The following is a 26249-nucleotide window of genomic DNA, read 5'->3' on the forward strand; positions in this document are numbered from 1 at the left end:
TAAAACACAAATTTATGCAAAACAGGGCAAATATTTCGAGGGAAATATATAATAAATACGAGGTATCGCTGGCGAAACCCGAGGCGTGCGTTTCATCGGGATATTATACAACATAATATGTTCGGCCAGGATCACACAACGATACATATGGGTCAATCACGACTACCGGCAAAATTTCGCTCACGATCGGGTTGAAAGGTTAATTTGGAAACCCCCCTCCCTCCCTTCTTTAAGCAATGTGCTCCGTATTCGCGGTGAGAAAGGGTGCAAAGCGAACAAGGGGCCATCACTGACAACTCTCATCGAAGAACTCTTCGCGGATGGATCATAGAAAAACGCGGAGAGATGGTCTCTCGAATATCAAATGAGAGGGTTCAGCGACCGGCGCCAAAATCATCGAGCCTTTTCCGAGGAGATGATGAGCCAGTGAAGGAGAATTAAATCAAGCATCCGCCAATGTATCTCTTTTGTTTAACACGCCTCGCATTAAAATAAATTTACATTCATTTATGTTTTGATTTTTTTACTAGAATCGTGTTCGGCATACGCGGATTTATTCTATACATTATTCCCCTTATCGATGGGCTACTTTAAAATTGATCATAAATTAAATTTAATATTTATATACTTAAGACAAAACTTTTCTATATACTTTCTACGAAGTCGTATAGAAATATAAAGTAGAAGGTATTCTATATCCTAGAGTATTTTATACGTGTCTATATACTGTTTAATATATTTCTATAAACAGTTTAATATATTTATATAAACTGCTTAATAAATTTCTATAAACAGTTTAATAAATTTCTATAAACTGCTTAATAAATTTCTATAAATTGCTTAATAAATTTCTATAAACTGCTTAATAAATTTCTATAAACTGCTTAATAAATTTCTATAAACTGCTTAATAAATTTCTATAAACTGCTTAATAAATTTCTATAAACTGCTTAATAAATTTCTATAAACTGCTTAATAAATTTCTATAAACTGCTTAATAAATTTCTATAAACTGCTTAATAAATTTCTATAAACTGCTTAATAAATTTCTATAAACTGCTTAATAAATTTCTATAAACTGCTTAATAAATTTCTATAAACTGCTTAATAAATTTCTATAAACTGCTTAATAAATTTCTATAAACTGCTTAATAAATTTCTATAAACTGCTTAATAAATTTCTATAAACTGCTTAATAAATTTCTATAAACTGCTTAATAAATTTCTATAAACTGCTTAATAAATTTCTAGAGAGTATGAATATTTCTAGAGAAAACTACGTTAACACTAGGTTTATTTTACTGGCTAATAGAAAAAGTATAAAATTCACATTGAAAGTGTATATTAAATTTCTATAGCAAAGCTTTGTTATGGTATAACAAATAAAAGCCCAGTTCATTACGAAATATTAGTAACTATAGGTGCATAGCTGCATAAGTTATATGCTGAAAATAAACCGAAATCAGCTTATGAATTTAAAGTTTTAAACTCTTCATTATGTCCCATACAATTCTTTAATTCTATTCCGAAAATGAAGCAAAATTTTCCCACAAAGAAATTAAAAAAATATATATTTAAATTCCCCAGAAACCATAATATAAGCGTACGCAATAAATATATCATGAGAAAATTTGGGAATCGAAACACGAGAGGGGGCGACACACCTCTAATGGGTCTGATATTAGATAATGTAGAGAAGACGAAGCGAAAAAGGTGATTAGTCCCGGAGACTTAATTGGACTAAAACCTTTTTTCTCTCATCTCTTTCTCCAATATTACGTATATTTGAATCGTATATTTTTGTTTTAAGGATAGGTCATTAAATTCTTCTACGTCAGATGGCGCTGGGGAGGAGGAGGAGACTTGGACTTTAGATGATGGCCAGCCCGAAGCGATTCGGAAGATGCCGAGGAATGATAATTACATAGGGCTTCTTCGCGTTTCTTGGGGGCTCATTTGGAAAATGACAGTTCGCGAAGAGCCGCAAATAGATTCTCGGCTCCAGCTAGAGAAGAAATTAAAACGAATCAAGAGATGCGTGGTTCCTTCGGAATAAATAAATGGAAATCTAGATGGCGCCTATGCGCCTCTTACAACAATACCGCTTAGGGAGACGAGATTGTCATCTTATTAAGCCAACACACGATGCTAAGATTTCGGAACCGTACGCGTGCGACAAAGCTTCTCTTTTTTAATTAAATATTATAATTTATTTAATATTATTATTATTTATCGCTATTATTTTAATGTAATGAAACTTAAGTTTTCAGCTTGGCGACTCTTTTGGGTTGCGTGCAAATTATGCAGTTAGGGTGGCGTTGTAGCCGCCGTATCGCCGGATGTAAGTCTTGGAAGCACGTATAAATTATGGCTTAAATAATGCAAATAACGATTAAGCCGTCATATTTTCAAGGTTAACTCGTCCCAGAAAACAAAATTAAATAAAATGTTGAGCCATGATACGAAATCCAACCCCCATCAGTTATTTCAAAATAGACGTTTTTGATTTCAATAGCGACCTCCAACGGCTTTTTTATCAAGGGAAATTTGTAGGAATCGTTGTCTATTAAAAATTATTTAAAGTCGTCAATTTCTAAAAAAAAATCATTTAATATTTAATGGGTTTCTGTTAATCGAACTTATTGGAATTTGAAATAATTTTAATAGCTCTAAGCAGCTGACACTGCAGGTCTCAATTGACTCTAGAAACGTCAATACCATCTTTATAAAAATAAATATTACATTCTAACTATAGGTAATAAAAACCAAACACGGATATAGGTGTAAAAGTCATCTCAAGGAAACGCGATGGACCTTTTGGACAGACAATACGGGAGCTCGTGTGTATAGTTAAATTACTTATAAATACCATCCTGCCAAAGATGTCACTCCGGAGGCATTTATTAGCAATCCCTTCGAAATGATATACAAGAAATACGTCTATATTCTTAAAACTCAAAATCTCTTCCTTGTTTCAAACATTTATTTTTTTCTTTAAACTTAACGAGTTGGAAGCTACCGCGGATCGGACTGCGCGAGAGAAAATCTGATTGGTCGCGGGCTAAATTCGTTAACTGGAAGCGTTTTAATTCTTGCAGATTCCGAGTGACGTGACATTGAAGCCCGCCCGAAGGCAACTTTTTAGGGTCAAAATATATTCTTGATTTTCTTCGTACGTTTCATTAATTATTTGACGCGGGCAGATGAGATACGCTTAAGAAGGAATTTAAAAATTTCCATTATACGTTTTGTAAATACGATACACGTTTTAAACCCGTGTTTGTAATAAATATAAATAAAAGTTTATCAACCAGATTCCTCTCGATCAATATTAATTCTTTGGTATAACCAATACATCATGTCTTTTTTGGGGGAGTTATTTCTAACGGTTGGCAACTAAGATCTTGTTTTTAATTTGAAGTTCCTGCTTGATTTTTTAAAAAACTATGGTGCCACCATGTCCAGAAAATTGAAAAGATGCGTTTTAAGACCTTATTGATGGGGAAGAACACGCGGGAATAAATCACAATTTTCATCCTCAACCAAAAATAAAATAAATTAAATTTTGTTATTGAAAGGTAATAAAATAAATTAAATTTGAAAGGTAATAAAATAAATTGTTAATTAAAACGCGTTTATTATCAGTTAATTCGATGTTAACGGTGATATACGAAACGTTAATTTTCTAGATTTTCAGGTTGTTGCCAGATTATTTCCATCGAAAGTGACGTTACTGGTATCAAAGACGTTGATACCCTTATTCTCTTTGTAAAAGAAACCAAGGTTATTAAAAACTAGAATTTAGTTTTCGATATAAAATTCTAGGATGGCTGTGTAAGTATATAACTCAAACTTAAACGAAAGACGTCAGCAAATTAAGTTTTAATTTGTAAGGAATCCAGTTTTGAACCAAATTAAATATCGGAAAAAAATCGAAATAGACTACAAATTAATCTTTACAAATCGTCGAGAAATTCAGGTTTATCTACATCGGTGATAATTAAAAATAGGGAATAACGTTGTCTAAGTGTGACTTTGACTGAATACGTGAACCACACGCCAATAGTTTTTTTTATTGATCTTTAATTTTATACGGTAGGGGGGAAATTAATTTTAAGTAGCTAATGTAAATTAAATTATTTCTTATTATTTAGCGTACATATTTCGATACTTGGCTAGAGCACCGAAATTACATCCAAAAAATAATTAGTTCTTACGAGATGTAATAACGTATTATATATAATGGCATGTTTTAATTTTCCTACTAAATAATGAATATTGCACGCAGCTACGTACTAACAACTAGTCTTTGCAACTGCCAAAAAACGTTTTTACAGAGCATCCAAAGCTTCGTTTAAATTGAAATGCTTTCAAGAGAAAAAGCTAAATTGGCCAAGTACTTGACTAGTCACTTACGAAATCTGGTGTACAAGTGGCGATAAATAAAATAAAATATTTTTGAAACTCAAGAAATCCACAAAAAATATCGAAAATATTAGAAATACTAAAAAATATTGGAATCTCGGGAAACGCCAAGATTTTTAAAATATTTTTGGAAATCCAAAAATATATCAGACTTTTTTCAAAATTTTAGGATTTTATAGGACTATATATACTATTTCATTTACTAACTTTATGCATTTAAAAACAAAATCTATACTTAGTTAATTAAATCTTTAAATTTCACTTAAAAATAGAAACTATTTAACCATTTTATCACAAAAATATACTAGTAGCTAAGCATATTAACAATAACAAAAGTAGAGACTAGAACCACATCGTATAAGCAATTTAATTGAGTGATAGGATTTGATTTGAAATGTGCAAAATAACAAAATTATAGGGTTATATATGACTTTTTAGCGATTTTTCTAAAAATAAAGGATGTTATAGGACATTTTTGAAAATATAGAATTTTATATAGAAATTATAGGACCATACGACTAATTCTGCCAACAAAGAGTCACGAGTTTCCTGTTTTAATAGTTTCTATTACGTAAACGATCCGAGATAAACTGTCATAACCGATATAATTTTATGGTAACATTAAGAATTACATGTTACTTATGATATTCGCAATACAGGATTTACCCGTAATGAAGCACCTAGTGAATAAAAACCAAATTTATTTATTGCATAGTTTAAAAGCATAAAATAAAATAAACTTTAATCGGGAAATCGCTTGAAAACTTGGAAAATACCCCAGCGTGGTAACTGGCACTAGAATGTTTGCTTAGACGTCCACCATTTACATCAAAAGGCACCCATTAAATACTTGGCCTGACACTTTGACAAGGGGATGCGTGTAATTTTGTTACGGAGAGTCGTGACACGTGGAAAAACCCGCGAGATAAATAATTGAAAACATACGTAAACATGAGCTCATCAACAACAATATCAATACGAATATAAATATAAATTAGAAGAGACCCCAATTTCGAGTTCGACACAAATATATCGAGTAATTGGCGTCATTTCTATAGATTGGCAATATATTGAATTCATAATCTTCCACATTATGTATCGATTGAAAAGAGGTTTTGTGCGTAATTATATCAGCCTCTTGCTGGAATAAGAATGAAATTGAAATCGTGTCGTCCCAGAATTACTTTCTCTTCCTGGACACTTTCATTATCTCGGCAAAAATCGGCGTTCTAAGTATGATTTGGATTATTGTATGAAGGAAAATATAAAAAGATATCCAATTTCTTTGAACCGTCTTTCTCGCAATTATTTTTAGACATGTTATTTTACATTAAGGCAAGCTCGAGAAAATCTAGGCCGTGATCAAGGGGTCAAAGTTTAACACGCCATACTAATAAGAATAGTTTCTTTGACCCGGAAGCGAATAATATTTAATTTTCACGCAAGCTACGGCTAATTTATACGAATTAAATATATTGTAACAGAATTTCGCGCCTTAGGCAATTGAAGAAACGGTAGTGCAACTAAACACTACGTTTTGGGTTCTTTAGTCATCAATTAAACACATCACAACCGAAAGTGATAGGACCTCTTCAAACCCCAGGACGCCATCTCAATATCGTCGGTTTCATTCGCAAAGTACCCCGCGGAGTTATCGAGCAAAACAACAACCAATAACCCGAGTAGTAGTGGTTCTTAATTAAACCCGGTTTAAGTCTTCGTTATTTCGCATTCAAAATTTTCCGCAACTGCGTTTTCCGTTGAGTTTACGCGAGTAGGTGATATTAAAAACGTCGTTCACAATAGCCAGAAATCGAGAAACCCGTCATTTCGTAGATTTTTATATTTTTACCCGGATACGGTGTCTATCAGGATTGGAAATACACACAAAACCTCTCCGGTACAGATCATGTTTTCATCCAAGATAAGGATTTTCGTTCACGTGAATTTTCAATGATCTTGTACTCGAATTATAAACAAAAAAATACTATAAGTCATGAATATTTTGATCGATTCCCTAAGGAAACGGGATTATTTTATCCGTTGGCCTCACGAGTTCAAATCATGATAAATTAACAACAGATAAACACAGAAATGCGTAATTACCGAAAAAGAGTGGGTGTTTTAAACGAAATTATTCAATATAAATATAAAAATCGTAGGTAATTGGAAAAAAAAATCTTTATCATCCCCACATGACTCGTAATTGACAAAAACCAAATAAATTCCGAAATATTGTAAGGTTATTTTCTCTTCAACTAAAAACCTGTCACGACCCAAATGAAGTTTGATAGTTTTCGGTAAAAGTCACTTTCCACCGTTTATAATCAACGCTTCAATAGTCAAATTCGACAAAAAATTGAAAATGTAAAATCACAATCGAAATAACTTTAAATTTGAAACTAGCATTCCAGATCGCCAATTTTATACCGTATATTTCCGACAACAACGGGCTAAATATTTATCTAATAAAAGTCGAGGCCAACAGCGACTGTTAAAGCTCGCGACACCACCTCCTTGTGGCACGTCGTCATTTTGCACGCCTTCACAACTTCGAGGTATATGGGGTACCCGCCATAAACATTACATACCAACTGCACGATTATATTTTTCAACTTCCGCGTGAAAAAATACACCCCGGTTAAAACGCAATTACCTTCCATTAGTCGAGACAGATTTATAAAAAGAAATAATCGACGCAGGGGGGAAACAGAACCCCAAACGTTTGTATTAAACCTTCCTAAAATTACTTAAATTCGTAGCAGCTAGAGGACCCAAAATGGACAGTACCGATTGTCCCTGAAGCGTGTAGATTCTACTAACCACAACCGTAATACCGTGAACAGTCCTCTAAGTTTGTCTTCGAAGACAAAAAAACCCACTATCCGTAAAATTGACAATTCGACGTTATATACTATCTTCAAGGTTTTTCACTTCATTTATTTACTTTTTTCGAATGATCTCTCAGCAGAAGCCTACAATAGTGCCTTGATTGCCGGTTTCTCGATTTGAAAAAGGGGTGGAAACTTTACTTTCTAATTCTAGTGAAGAAAAAATAACTCTTATACGGGGAAACGCTCGAGTGATTTTCGGGAGGGGGTAAAAGCCAAACACCGCTCCAGCATACTTAACGCGAAGAAACCTATTAACTGAATTTTTAAATGAAAGTTTAAACTACTTATTCCCTATTGGTATTTTCGATTGTATATATTTGTAGGTCGGGTGGATCGACACAGCGCTCGCTATGGATCAGAAACAGTACTTTAATTCTAATGTTTAAGCCTGTGAATGTGGAATAAAAAAATGTTGGTAAGGCGCGCATTCTGGCGGGGATTTTACTTTCCTGACCTACTGAACCGCAACTTGCATTTTAGCGGGAATACACCGAACGACTCTCCTTGCATTGTTATTTTTAAAAGTTTGACTTCCGGAGACTTATGGACAAAAAAAAAGGTGGGAAATAAATCTAATTGAATACTTGGGAGGATTTTTTGTTGTCTCTTTAAAGACGTACCTAGCGTAAGTAGGTCTACAAATAATAGCTTTTAAATGGGGAATTCAAAATATAAATTGATTTGTTTCCAAATGATTGGATTTTGAGCGTTAATTTTACTTTAATAGAGCGTCCATCAAAGCGTAACTAATAGAAATTTAGTTAACGCATAAAGGTGAAATTAAGTTACTCAACAGTAACCTTAGAAAAGGGACAATTTTCTTATGGAGAAATTGGTTTTAAATTGTTTTTGTTGACTTTATTTACCGGAATTTAGATAACTGGAGCAGTATAATTTTTAACGATTCAAATTCGAAATTTACCAAATAAGTGGCAAGTTTCTTTGCCTGATTTGTAATAGAAATATTTCCTACTAAGGTTGCAACTAACGTCGTAAGTATAAAAGTAACCCGACTATATATATTTCCTCATTGAACATCCATACAGGTTTTATATTAAACTTATAAAACACAGGCATACTGCAACACCTATCCAATAGCAATTTTGCCTGTAGCCGCGTTCAATACCATCAAATTTAAAAAAATATTGATAATAATCTAGGTTATACCTGCTAGAAATTTTTTAAACTCTAAAAATGAGTCCCCAATACTTCAAAATGGCGCTCAGATTAGAACGTTAATAGATTAAATAGACATATTCAATTGTTTGTCTTGACACGAGCGCGGACAATGCGAGGAAGTGCGAGGATCGGAGCACGGTGTGGATGACCTTTGACTACGCTTCGTATCGCACCCTGGCCACTTTTTAAGCCAAATAATCAACTTCAGATTAAGAGATGAGATGACCGTCTTTTCCCATAAAAGCACCCCTAATGACGAAATCATTTGCTCTTTTTATTTTAATATAATGTCCATATTTAAAGACAGAGGGGGGCCCCTCGTCACACCACCAAATTATTTTACCATCACATTTTTCGCTTCCATAAAGAGTATTAGTTCTTTTTATTTTTTGCAAATTACCCAAATTGATAAATAACGAAAAAAAAATTAACTATAGACCATAAAATTATTCCTTTCCTCAATTATAATCTTATAAGGGAGAAAATTAAAACAATATAACACGAGCTATAACCAAGACCGAATTTCCTGTAAGAATATTACTCCGAGGACGCCATCTCTACGGAATAACCCGCATAACTTACGACGGTAGAAGGGGAAAATTTCTTTAAATAAATGATTTAAGGATGAGACTGTAATTAGGACTGTCTCCGTACATCCATTATGTAACTTTCCTAAATTAGCTCGGGGAGAACGGCCTCTGTTGCTTAATTACAGAATACATCAAAATACTTTTTTTAAACCGCCATAATTCTCATCGCCAAAACGAACAGGTTAAAGATTTGATAATAGTTTCACTTTCGTGGGTTATGGCAATACGAAGAATTTTTTTTTCTTCAAATGATATTTTTTTTAAGAAAGTTAATTAGTGGAAACATCTTAAGACGGTATATTTTATTATACTCTACTTGTGGGTTTGGCTAACTGACACAGGTGTGTATTTAGTATGGGAATTTGATATATTTCGATAAAGATCCTTTCATTTTGAATGTTGTGATTCCCGCGGGCCTCTGCCCAAAAGATATTACATCAATGGTAAAAATTGACCCAAATAATTATTTCCGGCCCATCAAATATTTGCGTTAATAATAGTTATTTAATTACGGATTATTTCTGTACAATACCTACGGGGCGATTTTGTAAAAACTGATGACTTTTGGTCACTATTGAATTGATAATACGTAATACACGATTTGGACTTTTCCCAGATTATGTTTTAAGTATAGTTTTCGATAATCAAGTATCCCGCGGGCCTCCGAGACAGTGTGTTAAACCATAATGTTTAGAAAGTCAATAGTCCGATACAGATTAGACAAGGAAAAAGCCATTAGAGACTAATTTTTAAATATTCAAAATCTTACCAGAAATTTTAAATTATTTAAAACCCAATACTATTTTTTCTAGACGTGTCGAATTTTTCCTGGTAGGTCTTTCTACAGGGCGTTTCAAAAGGTTACGCTAAAATTATGAGGAGTTGTAAGGGGTGAGCTGAGAAGTATGCCTGTTTTTCCCCCATTTTCCAACGATGAGTTAAAAGAGCGCCAGAGAGCTTCAAATTGTGGCCTACTAGCCCCTGAGAGTAGGCTGCAGCAAGCGCAAAACCAAGCAGCAGGGACTTTAAATACTGTTTAAGTTTTTACGCTGATTACCTCGATTTGTTTACAAAGTCCTTTTTTACCTATCACACGAACCCAAACCTTTATGTTCGAAATTCCCTGCTGCTTGGTTTGTCCCTTGTTGCAGCCTACTTCCAGGGGCTAGTAGGCCACACTTTGAAGCTCTGTGGCGCTCTTTTAACTCATCGTAGGAAAATGGGATAAAAACAGACATACTTCTCAACTCACCCCCTACAACTCCTTAAAATGTTTGTAAATAAAAACATTATTGCTGTAAGGTAAATCCTCTCTTTAAATAGTGTTGTACTTTGATAATAAATCAGTATTAATTCATTTCCCGCCCAAAAGCTTAAGCTGGCGCCATCTAGTATCTATAAAAGCATTATAATCGAGCCTCTAATGGCTTCGCTCTAAATGTTTGTTTCTCAGTGTTCCAAGGTGGAAAATACCAGGTGTACAATAGTGCGGAAAATAGTGGAAAATTCCGGCCTGGACAAAGGATAATTTAGTGGCCAATATATTTTTTTACCACAGAAAATTATAATATAATTAAAAATATTTTTACAGATTTAGGCTTCTTAAGGCAAATATATGTGCATTGGAATGGTCAGATTCGGATTAACATTAGAATAGTCTTTATTTTTTTGGAATAATTAATTCTAACATTGTAAGTTTAGTGTAAACTAAGACATTTTTACAAAAAACTTCTTAAAAATTTAATTCCAATTACTTTAACCTTTGAAATGAAATTTTTCTTTCTTAGGCTCTATTTGCCACTTTTTGCCAATTTGTCACTATTTGCCAAATTTTTGCCAATTTGTCACTATTTGCCAAATTTTTGCCAATTTTCCACTATTTGCCAAATTTTTGCCAATTTTCCACTATTTGCCAAATTTTTGCCAATTTTCCACTATTTGCCAAATTTATGTCAATTTTCCACTATTTGCCAAATTTATGCCAATTTTCCACTATTTGCCAAATGTTTGACAATTTTCCACTATTTGCCAATTTTCCACTATTTGCCAAATTTATGCCAATTTTCCACTATTTGCCAAATGTTTGACAATTTTCCACTATTTGCCAAATGTTTGCCAATTTTCCACTATTTGCCAAATTTTTGCCAATTTTCCACTATTTGCCAAATGTTTGCCAATTTTCCACTATTTGCCAAATTTATGCCAATTTTCCACTATTTTCCACTTTTTGCCAATTTGCCACTGGCCTGGACTTTTCTCCAAAAAGGTGGCTTTAAAGGAACATTGTTGTTTCCCCGTAAGCAGTTTTTGAACGACCAATTGTAACGCGGACTTACTTCCATATTTCTTGAGAGTAGATCTTCTCAGCCAGAACCTTCTCGATGCCTTTTTCCATCGGCGGCAGCTTGTAGAACTCGTACAGAAGCCCCACCGCCGCGGCGTTGTTTTGGTCGTCATTTTGATTGGCATTTCCGCTGTTGACGTTCAACATGGCCGTGGTGGCCGCGGTTAATGGGTGCTCGTAATAGGCCCTCCAGCCCTCGTCCCCTTCGGGCATCTCGGAGACGAGCCTCGCCTCAGGGTGACCACTCAATACTATCTGCTGACCGTTGGCGAATTCTTCAGCTATTTCTTTGTTTTTACTGTAAAGATATAAAAATACGCAAATTGAGATACAGTTTGTGGAATATTCGTATTTTTTTTTGTAACTAAAATATCTTAAAATTTTATTGTCAATGATAAATATCATCTAATTGTATAAATTTACGATTTAAACTGTATTGTGTAAATAAAGTTTTTTTTTTAATTTTAATCTTAAAATAAATATCATAATACCATCTTTTTAAAACAGGGTTGCCACAAAATTTTAGGTTAAAATTCCCTTACTTTTCCCAGACCATTTTAAAAGATATTCCCTGACTTATAAGGCCAAAATTTTTATTTAATATTTTACTTTTACCAGAAGTTAATAAATTTAAATGGACTTATATTTCAGTAAAAATGATATTGCAATGTTGAAAAAATTAGCTAAACTTAAAGGAAATAAATGATAATCATATAAATTGTCATAGATCTAGAGTAAAATTATCTTCAAAAAGTGCCAAGATAAAATTGAATTCCCCGACTTTTCCCTGAATTTTTACAAATTCTTAAAATTCCCTGACTTTATAGGACAATTTTAAAATTTCCTGCGATTTTCCCTGACCTTTTTAAGGCCAAAATTATACCATGTTACTTTTATCAGAAGCTAATGAATTTCTATCAACTTATAATTTAGCGTATAGGTGATTCTTAAAGTTGATGTTTTAACCAAAATTTTCTAATATTTCCAAAACCTATTGAAATTCTACGACATTTTTGATTCATTATTACTATTATTATTATTACGTTTAATTTTATATTTGCAGTTTTTCCTGATTGGTGGCAACCGTGTTTATGTTAAATTAAAAATGAGTTTAAATTTAATCACTTAAAAATAAAAAATGTAAAATACGACTTGTATCAAACTTATAATTTAGCGTATAGGTGATTCTTAAAGTTGATGTTTTAACCAAAAATTTTCTAATATTTCAAAAACCTATTGAAATTCTACGACATTTTTGATTCATTATTACTATTATTATTACGTTTAATTTTATATTTGCAGTTTTTCCTGATTGGTGGCAACCGTGTTTATGTTAAATTAAAAATGAGTTTAAATTTAATCACTTAAAAATAAAAAATGTAAAATACGACTTGTATCAAACTCCATTTACTAGCGGAATCAGGATGCGGGGGTTTTACTTAAATTATACCGCGTGGAAGCAAACAAAAAAGTAGCGGACAGATAATAAATATTCTTTGTTTTTATAATTTCAATTTCCCCCACGCCTAGTGATGTATCATTTGTATATGGACCGATTACGAAAAAAAAAACTCAGCAGTAGGCGAACTTATTTTTCATTGACTGTAGAGAAACCCACTTTAATCTTCCGTTAAATGTGGGAATGTAGATTATTTTTCCCAGCTACCAACTATAAACGCGTGATTCAAATCCACAGTTTATGATATAATTCTCAATCTGAACGAGGATATGTCACTTAATAGATAAGTTGAAGGTACGTCGCCCTTAACTCGCTTTAAGAACCGACAGTCAGGTTAAGTATGCAGCTAGTCTATATTGACAACTACGATAGCGACCACTCGGCAGTTTAAGAAGTTACCAAAATTAATGTGGGCGTGGCGCGCTACAATGGACAAATAATTTATTAACATAAGGTGAGCAAAAAATGGTCTATCGAATGCCAAAAAAAGGGGCACGGATATCATTTCCGTTTCAATTTAATCATGGCAGTGTAGCCAGATATTTTTTGGTAAATTCCAAGGATTATTCACCATTTCGTGATTGCGCTAAGGAAATATTATACAAATTATATTGTGGATTATATTTCATTGGTTACGGTTTCTTATTTACTGTTAAATAGTAAAGATACTACACTTTGATCTTAGCGAAACAACGAGGAAGCTTAATAATATTTTTTTGTCAAATTTCCTAATAAGTCTACTATTTTGCGCAAATACCAAAATTCAAAAGTTAACTATACACCAAATAAAACATACATCAAGTGATATATTACTAAAAATTCAACCTTTTTCGTGTTAGAACAAAACTCACAAACTAACAAAATTATTTCGAATTTACAAGGAGTACCGCTCGCTTCGCTCGGTTTATGCGAAAATATTGGTCACCCATATTCCCATTGTCTTCGTTTTAACCACCTTTAAACAATTATACAAAATTTGATAGTGAAATTGGATATTTTAGCGGGTCAAGATTCAAACGACCTCATTATAAACTTACCATTTAAACTGCACCCTTTATTTCAACGTATCTCTAAAACCATTCTTAACAATAAGACCTCATTGTTTCGACCCTTTAATTCCCAAAAAGAATACAAAACTTCTAGACTATTGTGCTTAACTGGGTTATGGTCCCAACTTCGAAAATAAATATTTAGCTCGGAACTACCAAATAAATTCCCAATTTAGAATATTCAACTACCAGATGATCCTAAAAGATGATATTAAATCATTCATTATTTAATTTATTAACACTCAAACAATCGAGTATAAGCGCTAATTTCTAAAAATAAACTCTAGATTCGCGGAAAATAATTTTAACGGAATATTCGGTTGTAATTCAAAAGGCAAGAAAATTTATTATATTTGGTAAGGGGGGCTTTTAAGTAGGTGGGTCTCTCTCGACGTCATTTATTAGGAGAGCGGGGCTGTGGTGAAATCGGGTTAGGTCATCTCCATCTCATCTCGCTACTCTCTTCCTTCGAAAATAGTTTTGCGAAGCCATCAACGTCAAACCGTCCTGAAAAGGTAGACAGGTATAAATAGTACCGTGGAAGATTTAGGAAAACTGTTTCGTTCTGACGGATGCGAGGATATTTCTTGCCCGGAATGTAATAGAAATGCCCGCGAGCTGGGGATAGGGGTAATCAACGATTTTCTAGCACTTCCTAATAGATGGCGTTACAAGGTTCCTGCCACCATATCGCCGTGATAGAGTCGCTAAGAGTTGGCGCCCCGTCGAGCCTAGGGTCTAATGAAACAAAGTTCTGACTTTGATTCAGCGTCTGACGTCGAAATTTAACAACAAACATGGCCAAAACTAAGTCCGACTTGTCTACCAATCTAACAGAACAGTAAAGTTTCTTTCAAGTGATGTCGTAAGTTCACGACCACGCTGAAAGTGCCACAGGTGAAGGCAATCGCGAAACAAACGGTATATTTACGTAATTAGTTGACAGGAGGTCGAATTCAAGTTCGTATTTAAACATAGATCATAAAATCTTGAAGATCGATTAGCCACAGGGTATTATTACAAACACGGTTGACCTGGCTTGTCATGTTGTAAGATTTCTAGTGGAAAAAATATAATTTTCCGTGTTAAATAACTTTGTTCATGTTTATTCCATCATAGTTTTAAAGACTACAAAGCAGGGTTGGCACTTTTTTGATATTTTTTATTTAAATCTAATCGATTTTTTTAATTTAAATCTGATTTCTATATTTTATTAAATTAATTGATTTATATGGCTCTTTTCCTGTATAATTACCGGATATTTTACTTTTATCAGTTAGCTAATCTTGAATTAAATATAATCTTAACTAAATTTAGTTATTTAATATTTTAGTTTGCTCAGATTTTCTATGTATTTTAATTTTTAAAAAAACCTATTTTATGCCATTTTTTATTCCTCCATTTAAATACATTGTGTGATTTAAATCAATGATTTTTTTCAAGAACGACATCGCTTATATTATTTAAGAATTAGGAATGTCCCTAAACATGGCAAGATTTTAAAGCCATACTTATCGCTGTGAAAATAGCCTGCAGATTTTAAAATAATTCATTATTTAACATGAATTTGAAGGTAATTGTAATTTTCCAAACCCTCACAGTATACCTATAGTTATAAATTAGAAAATTACAAAAACGTAGGTTTGGCAGCTGGTTATATTTCTACCGCGTAGAAAGGTAGATAGCTCCCCCAAACGAGGAACCGAAGAAACACAAACACGTAGCGGGGCAATAAATAAAAATGTTACGAATTTTTCCACTTTCTCAGGGTGGAACTCTGGTCCTTGCTCCATGATTTCCAGCCCCTACTTTCCACATAAGCCCGTGAGATTTCTAAATACATTTTTAATAGAGTAACAGACACGTAGTATTTTAATGAGTGCAGCCTTAAACGGCGCGGGATGGTAGGCGGTGACAATTTCCAACGCGATACCACACGAGAATTTTAACAAAATTACGACTTTTTTTTAGGGTATTTCATTTATAACCTTCTCCGCAAAGAGCCGATATTAATTTGTATGCGGGTCATTTGTAATTTTTACACTTACATCGAGGGTATATTTCTTTAAAAAAGAGACCGTATATTACCGCAGACTACGTCTGTCCGCAAAATTACTAAACCCTGGGATTTAAATTATCACATTCTAGCTTTGGCGTAAATAGTTCAATATAAAAATTAGCATATTTTGACAATTGAAAAATGCAAATTAAGAAAGTGTAGACGTAGCTAAGCTTTAATTAAAGGGGGGATGTTAATTGCCTATTTTATCCAAGGGGAACTCGACAAAAATATGCCCACCAGCAAAGCTAAAATATGGTCTCGTTGAATCTTTTAAGGGGGCTACAGTTTTGGTAATTTAAATATCACAAGAGCCGAGTGGCCACACCCCAGATGGCAGCACCCTGAGGGCCGAATTATCGATTTATAAAAATGTCAATATTTCATACGATCGCCATAATTTTCGGTTTCCTTATCTACCCTGGGCGCAATTGGCAGGTAGCCCCTCTAGCACTCTAATTATTAGATTGTTTTTCAAAAAAGGGTCCTACGCTCGAAAGGGTCCTAAAATATGAATTTGGAGGGGGAGGGGATCGGAGGGTACGAATTTCCTGGTAAAAACGTATTAATTATTTCGGTCTGAAAAATAAATGTTTGGAAATACGCGTACTTAAATAAATATAACAATTCGAAGGATATGCTTATCTCCATGTTACTGAGTTATTTCAAATTTTATAAATTCTTACCGGGAAATATGAATATAAATGCTAATATGTAACGAATTAATTATTTTTAAAAATCTGCTACTAGTTATCTGGAGTTTTGGTTTCCATAGAAACAGAAGATATTTTTCTACTTAATTCCGTTTTTGTAAAATTAAATGATTAATATGAAATTTAAAAATAGGTATTAACAGTTAATTTTTCCATTTTTACTAATACTATATGAAAACTGATTTTACCTTAACTTCGCTAATGGTGTTGGATTCTATGGAAACGTTTTCATCAGATAAAAAATAATTAAATTCTTAATTGCTTGTACGATAAATTACCGATCCAATTAGTAGATCATAAAGAGACACTAATAGATTTATCATTTCCCCAGAATTTCGGATGAAAAATCTTAAGGATATTTATAATCAAGAACGTATTTATCTTATTGAGAACGTAGGCGTTCAGGAACGCGATCTACCTAAGCTCCTCCCTCAAGCCGAAACCCTCCATTTTCCTCCAATTGTATCACGCCATCTACATATCACAAAACCATTTTCTTTTATTTTTCGATCGAGGAAATAAATATAATCAGTAATTTTAATTTAATTCGTACAACTAAAAAATTATTTAATTTAACGATTTTCCTTATAATAAAAAATATTTAAAAATAAGCGTTTCAATTTGAATTGCAATTTTTAGTCTGTTCTAGGTAGTAACTTCGTGTTTCTCTAAACGGACTGACGCTTTGTTCTCAGTAACCTAAATATGTTCTTGATATTATATTAAATGTAAGAAAAATAGTTATTTGAAAGAGGAAAAAATAAACCAAACAATTCAAGGTTCGTCAATTCGAACGAGTGTCCTTGCTTCGCCACAAATCGTTTCCGATTTTTTTCTTAAAAAAGAATTTGTGAAAGCCGATCATTTTCAAGAAAAAAAAAGTATCATTCGATGGTCCGACCCAAAGCTATATAGCAATAAACAGAGGGGAACTAACTGAAAACCCCCGCATTTATACCTACGCATATTTTGCTCGTTTTACTATACTAGCTTCAACTTCAACTTTATGAAATCCCGAAGCCTTGGAGATTTCAATCTGTTATTAGAAATGTAACGGAACAAATACGGTCGTTAGTGCCAATCTTTTTCCATTTTTCTCAAGTACAGTGTTCCAGATTTTTACGGGCTGCCACAAAATAAAGTTTTGAAATTTAATATTCTATTTGCGATCATTTTAAGAGAGAATAATTCTTATCTTGGGAATATTTTTATTTACGGTGTTAATGGAAATAAAATTAGGATTCATTAAAAATTTTCCAAAATTGAACGTTTTTCCAGCATTTTTCAACCTTTTAATATTAATTTTGGTAATAGAATTTAACGAAAATATCTTTAATCAATCTGTATGTGTGTTCCACCTTATTTGGAACCAACAAAATTTAGCTGTTAGCTCGCGTGTCATGAAGGGCTTGGCACCACCATCCGACGCATTCTAACCCGGCCACCTGAATTAATGGCTTTAAAAGTCGCTTGATGACTTAGGCCAAAGGTGGTGCCTTGTGTGTTAGCCTAGCTGATTAATGATTATTAAAACATGCTAAACAGATGTATCACAAATAACTTATTTTCTTCGATGCAAATTTTGGAAAGGTGCGAAATTTCGAGATAAATCAGTTGAAAGCTGGCCAGTATAACGTTGCGTAATTTGAGTTTCTAAAAAGGAAATTTGCGATAAATTGATCAAGATTAATAACCGATCGTCGTTTGAGAATTCGCATACAATAGCTATCCAATTGATTTTTTAACGAGTGACAGACAAAAATTTAAATCCTATCACGCGGTATTTTCCGAAAAAATAAACAACGCGGTAACACCCGAAAGATGGCGGCACGAGAGGTAATTTTAAGAAGACGTTTATGACAACGCGTTTGGCCAAAATCTTCGTTGGCATAAATGGATAAGCCCACCACAAAGAAGGCGTGGAATGAAAGAACATTTTTGATGCACCCGTCAATCCAATCAAAAAAATCGCGTGATTTTCCCTTTAGCAATGAGCCGGGACCAATTATCGCGTCAGTCGAGGTCAAAAGGTCAGACGCGCTAAGTTTAACAACTACGAATAAAGTGAAAAATAACAGACTTTGTTCAATATGGTTGTGGCATGAAATTGCCTTTCAAATGATGACGATCAAAGAGTTTCAATTCTTCGCTATTCGTCGGCGCAAATTCGTAAAAGGGGTCATAAGCATTCAAATACTTTAATAGGCTATATCTAGCCGCGTAAGAATCACCAAATACCGCGATAAATGACGCCTCACGATCGGTGTAAAGTGGGCCTACTTTTTAAATCTTCGGGAAAAAAATATAAACCATTGTTACAGCTTTTGATACGCGTACAAATAACGAAGAAATATTTTATATTCTACAGTACGATAGAAATTTTATCAATATTATTCTATAAAGTTCATCGTTCGAAATGAATAATTCAAAACGGGGAATTTAACATGGCCGAAAATGTTAAGTCGGTCATTTAAAATCCATTACGATAATCTCTTTTTAATCAAATTTAAAGTTACTTTCTATCGAAACATGCAAATGGCATGGATTTAGATCACGCTTATCCCAAAACAATTACTTTGTGGGGGAAATAAATGTAAAAACAACTAAGGGGAAATTAATTCTTCTCTATTATGTATAAATTTTTTAATTAGTAGATCCACAACAAACCAAAGATAATTCATTAAAGGGTTAGTTTAGCTTTATTTTCTTTTAATTGGTTATTAAGGTTTTCCTCGACGCGTTCTCGATGGGGAAATCTCAATCGTAATTATATTATACTTCCCCAATTGTTAAAAAATTAAGATGATTGCATTCGTAAAGCTATATAATAATATCTAAGCTATAAGATAATGTGGCCCACCTAAATTTCTATCAACGTTTATTGCCCAAGAAATTAACTTATAATGTTGAGGTATAGCTTTCACCCAAATTATTCAGATTAAGAAGAAATACCATTAAGAGTTTGAAAGTTCAATTGACGAAAGAATAATTGATATCAGAATCTTGATTACCGAGGAAAACAATGAGATTTTATAATACCCAGTTTCCATGGTGACGGCCACGATTTTCAAACTAAATTTGGAAAATTATATGAATGATGGAAATTTGATATTAACGACTTGAAGGGGGTGATACCTTAATCGAAAAAACACTAACGACTTGTTTTAACCGTAACTAGCTTATTTTAAACCTGTTAACTATTAGTCGTTGATAAAAATGGACCATAATAGTTTTCGGTTAAAGTTTGGTTGTTCCCACCAACCAAAACCGAAGTGAAAGTCAAATATTGAGTTTGTGCTTTGTATTTTGGTCCATGGTTTATCTATATACTGTCCAAACTAAAAGATTTTCTGTTCCAAGTTCCTATTAGCGTGATCTCTATGGGGACGATTTTAATGAAAATTTTAAGCAACTATTAAAATACTACTAAATACGTATTTACTGATGTAACTACTTGAAGGTCTGGAAAAAATAGGAATCGTTACAAATGGTGAAACTACGTCACCGTCTAAGTAGCTAACCTAAATTTTGAAACGCCGGTATGGGTTTTTCAAACTAGCCAATTTAAATTCTCAGAATCATACGCTACTTCGAGTGACTTCTAAGTAAACTGAAAAGTAGTTTCGGTGACGCATTATTTTAAAGGTGATAATAATTATGAGAATTCAAGCAACAATCGGAGGAAGAGTTTTACAAGATTAGGGAAAAACATTTCAGCGAGGTAACTCTCACGATTTGGCGTCCAAATAGGCGTTGACGTCTCAAAGACCGATTGTGTCCAAAAAAGAGGGAATTTACGAGATTACTAGGTCGGACCAATTATTACCACGGTGCGCCACAACAAGCCAGGAACCATATTGTAAAAATTTCGAAGAAAACCTTAATCTGGGGGTGATCTTATAAACGTAGGAGGAATAATATCTCTTTAACTCGTAATTATTTTGGTTTTTTGGGCAAACAGAGTTAGAAAAAACCCTACGCGAGCGCAATGCTGTTGTTGAGAAGGGTTGCTATAATTATTTAGATTCGTTGTCGTAGTTAAGGGACGAATTATACCAGGAAAAAAAGGGCCTAACAATGAAAGTGAAAAAAGTCTATTCATTATTGTTCCGTTTAAAAATTCAAAACGAATTCTCAGATATATGGAGCAGATTTTTTATGATACTTAAAAAGATATATTTTCGTTTTGTAAAAAATTGTAAGTTTTTAAGCGTTTGAAAAAAAAGCATATTCGTCAAAATTATCTCAATTATAAAAATTCATTTTGAATTTTTGAAATATTAAAGTTTTTTTCGAAATTATCCGTTTATGTTTTTGATTACAATAAACAATATAGCTTATTTATTTAAAAATATATATAAAAGGACTGCTACTTCAGGGATTTTAAAAGTATTTTAGTATCAAAATTATTTTTTTTTTAATAATCGTATACTGGCTGAAAGTTCACAAAAGAAAAATTAAATTGAATTTTAATTTTGATATTAAAAAGCTTTTGAAGTCCATGAAGTAGCAGTCCTTATATTTTCAAATAAATTGTAAATTACCATGGATTAACATTTATAATTATATAGCTTATGTTTTTCTAAAAACTGGTAAGAGATACATCTTACCGTCTTTAAATGGATAATTTAAGCTGCATATTTATGGTGGATCACCTAATTTCAGGTTTAACGGAAACTTAGGCTAGAGGTCGGCGGAACGAATAAATTAACCGGCTAAATTTCGATTAACCATAAAAAGTTTGGTTCACTGTTTTTTATGAACATTTTATACGAATAAACAACGATTTAACATGCCAAAATAATCGGTTTTTTCGTATATTTTTTAGATAATTTGCGGTTATGAATAAAAATAAATAATTGGATAATTTCTTATTCAAACGCCGATCTCCAACTTAGGCTAACAAGCGTTAGTTACGTTAAAAATAAGTTGCAGCGCGTGTCAGAAGAAAAGATTTAAATATAAACCAGAATCTGTTTTAAGTTAACTTTCAAGAATGTATTGGACTCATGATTCCCTCGTTAAAAACCACGCCCCTCCTCTTGTAATCGTTCCCCTTTTCTGACAGCAGGCTTTAGCACTCCGTCCGGGACTCACGAAAATATAGCTTATAATGGCGGTTGTTCATTTTCTGTTAACCTCAATACTTTCTCGTTAAACGTCGTACAGAGAACTTTCACCAAGTTAGTATTATTTTTGAAAAAGTCCCGAAACTAAATTTGGGATAGGTTCTTCAAAATGGTAATAATTTTGGGGTTGCGCGAAGAAATAGCGCTTATTTTGAATTCAAGGCTCGCACCTTTTTCCTTTTTGCGCTTTGAAAAGCTGCAGCGGCAGAAGCGTATTTAGAATAATTCGCTCTCGCAATTACTACAATGGCAATACGAGAAATATTAAGGCGAAGAATAATTTCAAGTGGTAATTTAAGGAGGGATTTGACAATGTTACGGCGACTCGCGAAGGGTGCAATTAACCGGCGCAATTAGGAGGACCCTTAAGCTATTTCTACCTGTACCCTCATTAGAAGTAGATATGTTTTATGCCTCAATTAAAAAGCTAGGTAGACTGCCAAGAAAATACGCGTACGTAATGTTCACTGGGGAATTTAATAAGCCAAGATGAAATAGTTTACTTTTTAGTTTACCGCGAGGTCGAGACGTCGAAAACCAAAAACATTATTTATTTAATGTCTTACAAATATAATTATATATTATAACGTTAAAATTTTTAATCTATTTTCAATAACAGATAAACTGTTATTTAATGTTTTTCCAAAACAAAAATAATTTAAAATACATTAATTACTTAAATTTTGGGCATATCTTTAAACTTAAGAGATAGTTATATTTCAGTTCGAATTGCTTTAAATAATTGTTTAAAATCTATTAATAAACAATTTTGATACATCTCAATAATATAGAAATACGTTAACTTTATAAATAAAATTCATCTTTGTTAAAGTATCTCACTCATTGGGAATTCCGATTACTTCGTCTCAACCCTAAATCTTAGAAACTGGTCTCGAATCCAATATCGTACGAAAGATAACAATTCGGGACAGCCAACGCCATCTGGGGCAAAATCCGCGAAGTAAAATCGTATCTGCAACTGGCTTAAACGTATTATCGCGAAATATAGAAACTGAGTCTGGGAAATAAACTGGTTAGGAGACCTAAGAAACAAAAAGTGACGTGGGGGGAAGGAACAAAAGGAAGGGGGACATCAAAGGAGGGAAGAAATAGGGGGAAGGGAGTCGGATTTAATGAGACGAACAATTAAAGGGTCATCCGCTTGTTTAATTAACAAAATCGAAAGGGGATCCTTGGCCCGATAGAGAGAAAAACATGACGAAACCCTGACCAGATAAATTCATCTTACAACGCTCTCATATTTCGGCAATCAAAGAAAAAGGCATGTAGCGCGCATTAAAATGAAGATATAAACAAAACGAAAAGGTCAGACGTCGAAGAAGGGTTTTTGCGAAATTCAACCTCGACTTACGAGACGAAATTTCCAAAATCGAATACGCCACGCCAAATAACAGACATTATCCAACGAATCGCAATTTAAAGAAAATTAAATTCGAAGTTAGCTGACGTTATACGCACAAACGGTAATCTACTTTTAAATTGCGGAGAGCAAACTTTGACAATGGCTAAACCGAAGGAGGATAAATAATTTGATGAAAACCGCGTTGGAAGTTCACTCGAAAGTGATGACGTGGAATAATATAGCGCGAATAAGGAGGCGCTTATAGCCCACACACAAACGCCATTGGCTTTCCACATTTCACCAATTACAGAACGAGGAAATTGCTAAGATCGCTTTTACGTATGCGCCTAATGGGCTGGAAGAAAATTTGTAATCTAGTTCTTTGGAAAATTAAATTAGCCGTTTCTTTACGGCAGCTTCGTGGCGCCATCTATGTATTCGAGTTGTAACCTTAGAAAAAAAGGGAAAATTAATTTAGTATAGAAACGAGGATGGTTATTTACACGCATTTCCGGTAAATAGTTCCAAGAACTTTTGAATTTCACTGCTAATCCCAATACATTAAGTGGCTTAAAAGCGAATTATACATTTGAAATCGATAATATTAAGAAATTTATACGACTAAGAATCAAAATCAAACTTTAGCATATAGATTATTAGGAGAATTTACATCATTTGTATGCGTTAATTGATTATTTATCGTATTAAATAGGTAGTTTACCTTATTTAGTGTTGAGTATGCCCTTATAAAGTTTCTGCCGTTTAAATATTATTTCAATTTCCTTACTACAAATTTTATTTTTCTAAAGTTGCAACTGAGTATAGGTCGAGGGGTAAGACAATCTCAGATAATCTGTACACCGAGTTCGTGCATTTAGCACTGTTAAAGGTACATATTTTCAAGAGTTCGCAAGTTCCATTTAGCACTGTCAAAGGTACGGCAGTGTACACCGAGCTCGCAGAGTGTTTTACCCCTCGGTATAGGTTCTATCAGAAGTATATAATGTTTATATTTTATGAGATAAGTATCCGTCTAAGCCGTAAAAAAGTAATATTTTTATTGTTAAATCCCGAAAACCGGTTGAAAAATAACCACGTTTATTCTCGATACAGAAAATAGTAATATTACATAGTGTAGGGATATATATTTTTCCTACGTATAATTTTACACTACCACAGTAATAACATATTTCCACAGTACTATTTTCTATACCAAATTTTTTTTTTTTTTTGATAAAATAGTGGGAACTTGTACAATAAACATTTCAGCGATATGTCTACTGTTTAAAATGTTTATATTATATACTTCTGGTTGTATCAATCGAAAAAAAAAATGTAAAGTATTTTTCACAGGAGATACCTAGATACTCGGTACATTTTTCCGTTTCGTTCAAAAGGGCGAGAACATTTCACCCTTTTTATAAAAATTTATTAAAAAAAAACTAAATTCAATGGTGTATTGAAATTATCTAATACTTTTTACACTTCAACCGAGAAGGTACAACCCTTACAAAGTTAAAATAATGTTTTTAAATTTCCCAAACCCACACGTCTCCACTACAATCACCGCTTATTAACGTATACAGCTAAATCCAGGCTTTTCGCTGGCGTTTGGAATCGCTCTCAAGTTTTGAAACTTATTTCGTGGAAAAGAACATATTAGAATCGTGACTTGGCGGGTGCTTATACCACTTCTAACAAGTAGCCCCCACCCCTTTATAAGCGTGTAAAAATGGTGATTTACGTATACGCAAATACATATGCAAAATTAGAGACAGACAGCGATCAAATATTACGTAAGACCCCCTTTTTGAAAAATATCAATTTTTAATTCTTAGTAAGAAAAGGCGGTCAATTTCGAAATTTTAACAATATGTCTAACATTGAAACCGCACGTTCGTAGAGAAAACGCCTGAAATATATTTAATGGGCCGCTCAAAACAATTAAAAGGGAAATATTTTGGGGAGGAGGGAAATTAGGGCTGTCTCCGCGCCTGTATGCAAACGCGCCCTTTCATTTAATTTATGCCATTGTTTGCGGAAAACGGAAACAAAAGCTCACCGGGACATTCGCACCTCGTCACACCTCGCTGAAGATACCAAGTTCGCCATCATCGAATACATTTATTTTCAAGGAGAGCGAGAGGTTGTCGCCATGCTCGAAAGATGGCGATACAGTATAGCGCCGGTATCATTTATTAGCTTTCAGTGCCATCTATCAATTGTTAATGACACGTAATAAAAAAGATTTAGGGGACGATCATAAATTACGTAATGTAGATAGATTTTTTAGCATAATTTCAAAGACCCATACCCTATAAAATTAAGTAATAGAATAGCATATTATTCAATATAAACTATAAAATATTTTTTTTATGTTTTTATTAAAGGGAATAGAACCTCCAACGCGTTCTTTATGGAAGACCCCATCAATTTCCTGTATTCCCATCACAATCAGCGATTATCAGCGCCGCAGGTGAGAAAAGCCATGGGAGGCAGCGGACAATATTGGAACCCTCGGAGGGCGACAGAAATACCAGAGGTTATATTCCCTTTAAATATAAAAAATTACCTCTAGAAAATCATACTATTATAAATGAGAAAAACTAATCCTACTATTATAAATGAGAAAAACTAATCCTACTATTATAAATGAGAAAAACTAATCCTACTATTATAAATGAGAAAAACTAATCCTACTATTATAAATGAGAAAAACTAATCATACTATTATAAATGAGAAAAACTAATCCTACTATTATAAATGAGAAAAACTAATCCTACTATTATAAATGAGAAAAACTAATCCTACTATTATAAATGAGAAAAACTAATCATACTATTATAAATGAGAAAAACTAATCCTACTATTATAAATGAGAAAAACTAATCCTACTATTATAAATGAGAAAAACTAATCCTACTATTATAAATGAGAAAAACTAATCCTACTATTATAAATGAGAAAAACTAATCCTACTATTATAAATGAGAAAAACTAATCCTACTATTATAAATGAGAAAAACTAATCCTACTATTATAAA

At 33.1% G+C, this 26249-nt stretch overlaps 1 protein-coding gene across 6 annotated transcripts in view; it reads right to left on the reverse strand.

The window, feature by feature from the left end:
- The window catches only part of grh (grainy head), a 175977-nt gene that overhangs the window by 74130 nt on the left and 75598 nt on the right, over positions 1–26249 (reverse strand). For all 6 annotated transcript variants that reach the window (XM_090180608.1, XM_090180611.1, XM_090180613.1 and 3 more), the window contains exon 2: positions 11425–11730. In XM_090180608.1, coding sequence (XP_090036734.1) covers positions 11425–11730 — 306 coding nt within the window. The remainder of the gene's footprint in view (positions 1–11424; positions 11731–26249) is intronic.

Source organism: Leiobunum rupestre, chromosome 7, assembly GCF_980474605.1.
Source record: "Leiobunum rupestre chromosome 7, qqLeiRupe1.1.hap1, whole genome shotgun sequence".
Lineage (NCBI taxonomy): Eukaryota > Metazoa > Arthropoda > Arachnida > Opiliones > Sclerosomatidae > Leiobunum > Leiobunum rupestre.